Source organism: Microtus ochrogaster, chromosome 16 (assembly GCF_000317375.1).
Source record: "Microtus ochrogaster isolate Prairie Vole_2 chromosome 16, MicOch1.0, whole genome shotgun sequence".
Taxonomy (NCBI): domain Eukaryota; kingdom Metazoa; phylum Chordata; class Mammalia; order Rodentia; family Cricetidae; genus Microtus; species Microtus ochrogaster.
The window spans coordinates 48,696,911-48,703,799 of record NC_022018.1 but is presented as its reverse complement, the minus strand read 5'-3'; the positions used below and the strand labels follow the sequence as shown (position 1 = coordinate 48,703,799).

General features: G+C 43.5%; 2 protein-coding genes across 5 annotated transcripts in view; one reads left to right on the top strand and one right to left on the bottom strand.

Annotated features, from left to right (window-relative positions):
• Window positions 1–3,845, top strand: part of Dtnbp1 (dystrobrevin binding protein 1) — a 103,066-nt gene extending 99,221 nt beyond the window's left edge. For all 3 annotated transcript variants that reach the window (XM_005355101.3, XM_013349111.2, XM_026783153.1), the window contains 2 exons: window positions 2,521–2,664; window positions 3,474–3,845. In XM_005355101.3, the coding sequence (XP_005355158.1) occupies window positions 2,521–2,664; window positions 3,474–3,712 (383 nt within the window). In that variant the 3' untranslated portion in view covers window positions 3,713–3,845. The remainder of the gene's footprint in view (window positions 1–2,520; window positions 2,665–3,473) is intronic.
• A 399-nt stretch (window positions 3,846–4,244) lies between these two features.
• Window positions 4,245–6,889, bottom strand: part of Jarid2 (jumonji and AT-rich interaction domain containing 2) — a 187,551-nt gene continuing 184,906 nt past the window's right edge. For both annotated transcript variants that reach the window (XM_005355099.3, XM_013349110.2), the window contains one exon: window positions 4,245–6,122. In XM_005355099.3, the coding sequence (XP_005355156.1) occupies window positions 5,970–6,122 (153 nt within the window). In that variant the 3' untranslated portion in view covers window positions 4,245–5,969. The remainder of the gene's footprint in view (window positions 6,123–6,889) is intronic.

Genomic DNA, 6,889 nt, shown 5'->3' with positions numbered 1-6,889 from the left:
CACACACACACACACACACACACAGGAAAATGTGAGATTCTGAAACCTGAGTGTCCACCCCCAGTGACACACCACCTTCAACAGCGGAAGGTAGCCATTGGCCTTTCCTGTAAGTTGTTTATTTTACTCTTACCTTGTCTTCCTTTCATTGAATCTGGATATTGACTTCATAGTTCTGATACAAAGTATTTCTCGAGGTGATGGGCTTCAGCAACCTTCTATTTGTGTGTGTTTAAACCTATAACGACCGATTAGGACATTCCACTGTGATTTTGTAGGGATTACATTTCATTAAGAATAGTTTCACTACAGGGGACATTTGGCACTGCCTGGGTGCAGATTGTTGTTGTTTAATGTGGCTGAAGATGTTGTACAGGATCTCATAGACAGTGGCTGAGGGCACTGTTTGACTCCTGCCTCACTTAGGAGAGCATCAGTTTTCCAAGTCTAGTGTCAACAGGGCAGAACCACCCTGGTGTAAGCTAGACCTCACTTCACTCTTGTTAGCATGTTTGTTCTTGCTTCAAGTTCTTCAATAAACTCAGTCTGAAGTTTGACTGGAATTACAGTCCGTTTCTAAGACTCACAACTGACCACTTTCTGGAATTTGGTACTGGAGCACATTACTCTCCTTGTTTAGCCTGAGTGGATGAACATACCCTAAACACTGTGTGAGACCATTGGCTACTCTGTTTGAGTCTCCATAAACACAAGTGGTGCCAAAACGTATTTAGTTTTCAAACACATTAGCATGCCACACTGCTCATGGTCTTTGCTTTTGCATAGGTCGCTCGTTTGTAGCCAAGCATGGTGGTGCATGCCTGTCCTTCCAGCATTCAGGAGTCCTTGCAGGAGAATTGGACTTTCTTCATTCATCTTTTCTTCTGAGACAAGACCTCACTATGTAGCCCTGGGTAGCCTGGAACTCCTTGGAACCAGGCTAACCTCCTACTAAGAGATCTGCCTGTTTCTTAGTGCTAGAATTAAAGGCACTAAGGGTATCTTTTTTTCTGAGATAAAGACATGATTTTCTTCATTCTGAAGAACTCATCCATTCAAAGAATTTTCTGTTGGGGTGCCATTTTAGCTGAATTTTACTTTTGATATTTTAAAAAAAAAAAACATTTTTTGTCATTAATACTTATTTAACATAAATTAGTTATATTTTTCCACTTATCCTTTGTTGAAAGTTTCTACTTCAGTAGGACAGGTTATATCAGTCATCAAAGATGGAGCGAATTAACATCCCCCAAGAGGATGGCTGTGATATTTTTATTGTTCTGCCAGTTTTTACTTTTAAAAATATAGTGAATAATATAGCTATGATAATTTCTGAACACATGCAACTCCAGTATTTGGGAGGCTGAGGCAGGAGAATCACATACTTGGGGAGAGAGGGATTATTTAGGTGGGTTCTTGATATATAGCTCTTGCTGGCATTGGAACTCTTGCTCTTGTCTCAGCATCCCTTCCCTGTGCTGGGATTGAGGGTGTGAGCCAGCAGCCAGGTTTATCCCCTCTAGTGATTACCAGTGGCCTTGGGCTATCCTGCAAGTCCAACACACTCTTTCCAAGCTTAAGTCACAGCCCTGACTAGAAAGCACACCCACTGACCCCCAGGAGTCCCACTGGGGCACCAGGGGAGTGCCACTTTCTACCCCAGTAACTGAAATTAGTGCATTGATTGTTGTCCCCATGGGTGTCACACCAGGAAGCTGTGAAACAGTGGTGACATTTTGACTGGTTCAGGATGGCATTGTCAGGATTGTCCACTTTAGCACTAGAAATTATATACTCCAGTGAACTCTGAAGCTTATGTATGTAAAGCTAATCTAACTCCTATCTTCTCAGTAACACAGAACATTTACTTCTGTCTAGAACTGAAGGGCTTCTCTAGCCTCATTTGTGGATATTTTCTGCTTACCTGGCTCTCATCCTCACCTGTGCAAAAGTTTAATTTTCATTCATGAACTTTATCTTGTCCTCTCTGACACTGGTTTACTGTTGGTGCTGCCCCTTACTTTGTAGGGGTCTCGTTGTCTGTGAAGCGCAAGGTTCATCATAATACATCCATCCCAGGCTACCTCACTCCTAAGATTTCTTTCTTGGCTGTTGGTGGGAGGTGACTTAGCACCAATCCTGAGAGGCATCCTGCTCTGAGCACTCAGGTCAGTGGCCCTGTGTGTCCGATTGCTGGTGAGCTGCTGTTCTCTTTCTACCACCGTGAAAATGCCAATCCCAATTTTGGTGTGCTGGTCTACAAGGGAATTTCTTGACTTCCTACTATTGGCCCATTGAAACAGTTCCTACATACCCCTGCCTGCTGCAGGAGCACCCTGATCGAAATACCACCTCCAAATAAGGGGTTGGGATCAAAGGTAATGAAAGATGAGTTAGGGCAGATTTAATGTCATTTGGTGATTGCAGGAGCTGGGAGGGAATAGTGTAATTAGCCTAATAATGATGAAACTCACCATGTACCATGAAAAAGAAAAAAAATGTAAATTTTTTTATCCTTAGAGCCCATGGGCAGCATGTCATCCATGGAGGTGAATGTGGACATGCTGGAGCAGATGGACCTCATGGACATCTCTGACCAGGAGGCTTTAGATGTCTTCTTGAACTCCAATGGAGAAGACAACATCGTACTGTCCCCTGGTTTAGGTAAGAGTCATACAACCAGACAGTATCAAATTGCTTAAACTTAACATCTTTCATGAACCCGGTTTCCCACATGTAGGTAAGGCAAATGAAATGCATACTGTTCACTGTGCTAAACTGAAGTGTCCAGTTTTACTGCCTCCAGTTAGTTACTTCTAAGCTCTGCCCTTCATACAGCAATAGTATGTGGAATTTTACTTAAGACACTGTGATTTCATGTTCATTCAGCAGTTGCTCACCAAGATCTTCCAGGATTGTGGGGCTTGCACCCTTAAACCTGAGCAGCTCTTCTGAGTAGCCAGTGTTTTCTTCATGTACAAGACAGAAGGGCAACCCTCAGGCCTCGGATATGGGTCCTGATTCCTCTGACTTCACCCTCCTCTCAGCCCTCTATAGAGATAGGAATCATTTACTCACAGTGACCGGTTATGTGTAAAATCTTTATTCCTTGTTAAGTCCTTGTAAAATTGGAGAATTGCTGAAGGCTCAGTAATTCTGAGCTCATCTTAGCACCAATATACAGGGATTGAAGAAGCTATAGGATTATCTGTGTTGTGCATGGCTTATGGCTTTTAGCATATGCCCTTACCCTTTAAGCACAGTGCTTAACAGAATCTTATGGGTTTTAAAGAGTTTTTGGTCTTTTTCCAGTGTCACAGGTGCTCATGTGAGCACAGAACGGATGGTCAGCCAGCTTGTTCACCTGTGGCTCCTGCAGGGAGAACAACTAGGCTGTAGGGATCAAGGAAGGCAGCCTCAGTAGTGGTTCCCAACTGCAATACCTCAGAGGTCTTTTCTACTTTCTTCAACAGAGCATGAAACCAACCCCTGTGAAAATGAGATGACTCTTCAGATTCCAAATCCCTCAGAAATGGCTATCCAGCCACCTGCCTCACCCTCTGCCTGTGCTGAACTGGACACCGTTGAGGCCCCACTCATCCAGTCTGACGAGGAGGAGGTACAGGTGGACACTGCCTTGGTCACATTACACACTGACAGAAACTCCAGCCCAGGTGTCAGTGATGACAGCGACTCAACTCAGGACATTTAGATGACTTGCCAGTTGTGTGCAGTCCTCCAGCAAAGCCTGGGTCTGTAGAGGTTTTTGAATTTTCTTTTTTTACACAATTGCTAATGGTGAGAATCATTGGAGAAGAGCTCACAATAAAGCTGTGGACTGAACAGTAAGCTGTGGTGAGCATGTGGGGTGTATGAAAGGCTTCTTCCTTGGCAGGTGCTTACAGCTGATAGGACCAAGCAATCCTAAGGAACTCAGGTATGGAGGGCCACTGAGGAAGGGCTCGCAGGGGACATGACCTAGACCTGTCCATGTGGGCTGCATACCCTGGTGTAACCGGGGGAAAGCAGCTCTTCTAACATGATTAAATTGGGACCTTAAAAACAATTTTACCCATCAGCTGAGCCATTATAGTAAACGAGCTTGCTCCCCCACAGAGTGGCTAGGAAAATGCTTCAGTAGCTCCACTCCCTGGCCAAGGAGGAGACTTGCAGCCTCTGCCCCACCAACCAGAGGAGAAAGCCCATCCCTTCCCTCACTACCCACAAGACAGACAAAAATGTCCAAAAAACTTGTTTTTATTATTAAACCTTGTAGTACAAACCTGAAAAGTAAACAAAAAACTGGCAATAAACCACACGAAGTCCTCCCTTGAGGGAGGGGTGCAGAGCAGCGCTAATAAATTAAATGTCAAACTGTAAGCCATAGGCGAAAGTTTACTGTCAAAAAGAGGGAAAAGTACACAGCAAGGCCATAAAGAACTGGACAACCACATGGGAAAACACTCGACTGTTGTGTAATCGTTAAATATTCCAAAACAGCTCAGTCTTCTGCAACAACCACCAAAGTGGATCCTAGGACATTCCTGGCAGTCACCACTGGCAAGCTCAGTGCAATATGGGTAGCTACGGACTGATCCAATTATGAAACAAAGAACAGCTTGTGAAAACAGTTTCCCTTTTTTATTCCACACATACTGTACACACAACCGGAGAAGGGCAACAGCTACTCCATTACCATGTTTTGTTGTTGTTGAGTGGTGTAAGCAGCACTTATAAATGTTACAAGAAAAACCCTGTAAGCATCCAATCCAGCCGATGAAGAAACTGAAATGTAAGGCTTTTCTTCATCTTTTCTCACCCCTTCCCTCCCCCCCCACCAAGAAAAGGCTCAAGTATTTAAAACAATTTACAGGAGTATGTACAAAGGGGACGGGATTCTTTTTTTTTTCCTTTTTTGTTAAAATATGACAAGAAAAAATAGACAAGATGAGCACAGATGTATTTTCACATTCAAAAACAACTGCAGACTTAGTGGCTCTAATTGTGTTTTAAACAGAGATTAATGCTGATGTGTGAGAGAGACAGGCAGAGACGGAGGTGGAATGTCAGGAAATTGCACTGGGTGACAGGGAAGCACTTACAATCAACTATTGGTTTCCTTTTTCTTCAAAGATGCTATTCGAAGGGTTTTTTGATTTTTTTTTTAAATTTTTTTTGGTGGGTTTTTTTATATTTATTTATTTTCATAAAGTAGCCAACAGCACCAAAAAAATAACAGAATGGATTTCCTAACGAAATCAGGCACAGGTCTCCCACAGTGACCCTCCAAGGCAGGCAGTCTGTCTTCGTCCTCTCTCCTCGAACGGATGCATAGTGATGTGCTGGTATGAGAACCTCGTCACTCAAACCTCACATTTTGCCTTCAGCTGCCAATAACCGCCCAACTAAACATACAAGGCGCTCCGGTTTCAAAAGGTACAGACTCCCCTTGCACAAGACAGAAGAAAAGACAGCCAAAGTAAAGCCATTTCAAGTTTCTTTTTTCTGTATATGTGTGTGTTCTTCTATCCCTTTTCCCAATCTAGAAAAAATCTGTTCATGTGACTGATGGTTTTAAAATTTGTTCTCCAAACTTCACCCTCTTCAAAAATGGGTTAAAAAGCCTTTATTCCCCAACAGTTACCAAACAAAACAAAAACAAACAAACAAAAACAGAACAAAACAAAACAAAAAGGCTTTTGTTAGCCGTGGGGGCAATACAAATTAATACAGCCCCTCATAGGTTTTAAACAGTGAGTGTACGGCAGCTTCCAAACCCGACTGCAGTATCTAGATATCTACGTACAAAAACTTCAACAGTTTAATGCTAAAACAAAATCAGTTCTCTAAAACCAGAAGAAATTCTTCTTTAGAGCTAGTGCAAAGACAGCTTGTATCCTACAGCAAGTACTCCAAACTAGAATATAGTAATTACAAAAAATATATAAGTGACCATGGGTTCGGCATCTTCATGAGGATGGTAGCCGAGATGGCGGCACGTCCACAGTCGCTCTCTTGCGGGGCCCTCTTTTTGGTGTGGGTTTGTTGAGACAGTTCTCAATGCTGCCGTGTTTGCCAGACACTTTACCACATATCTGGTTGACCAAACTGATGATCTGCTCCTGCCAGGATAACAGAGAGACAGCATTAAGTTGGTACAGCAGAGGGGTCCCAGACAACAAACATTACCTTAGCATGAGGACTTATGAGTGTCTTGCACCAGACATGGGCAAGCTTTCTAAATAGCTTTAGGATTCAGAGATGCATAAGGACTTTTGAACAGAACAGGACGACACCTAAAGAAGCTAGAGAGACCTTTCCATTGCTGAGAGCATACACAGCTCCCTCTTTCAGGAGGAGCTAGACTCCCAAGGCCCACTTCTGCCTCTCATAAGTGTCTTGCAACTCTAGCACCAAGGAACCGAATGCCTTTGACCTCTAGTGTACTGTACCCCCATATATGTAACTTAAAGTATTTATTTTTGAAAAGAATTCTTCCCAGCCCGGGGGCAGGCCATCTCCTGGCCCTGAATCAAATAGTTGGGGTAGGGAAGAGAGACACCTGCTGCAGTTATCTCTTGAAAGAATCAATGTGAGAAGAAAAAAAATCCAGAAATTAAGAACAGCAGCCAGCTACCACTTGCTCATCACTGAAAGAGGTGAACAAGCCAAGGGCAATACTTGAGAGCTCACCCTGGTGGAGAAAAATCAAGAGAGCTGCTGGGCTGATAAACCCTGCAACTAACTGCCCAGGTCCAGAACCAGGGTTGAGTTAGCCCACCACAGCATCCACCCCATCTGTCATCTGCTAGAGCCAAAGCTGGAAGATCTCCACAACACAGGGCAACAACAGGAAAACCAAGATGAGTTCCAGTGAGGGCCCAGTGTT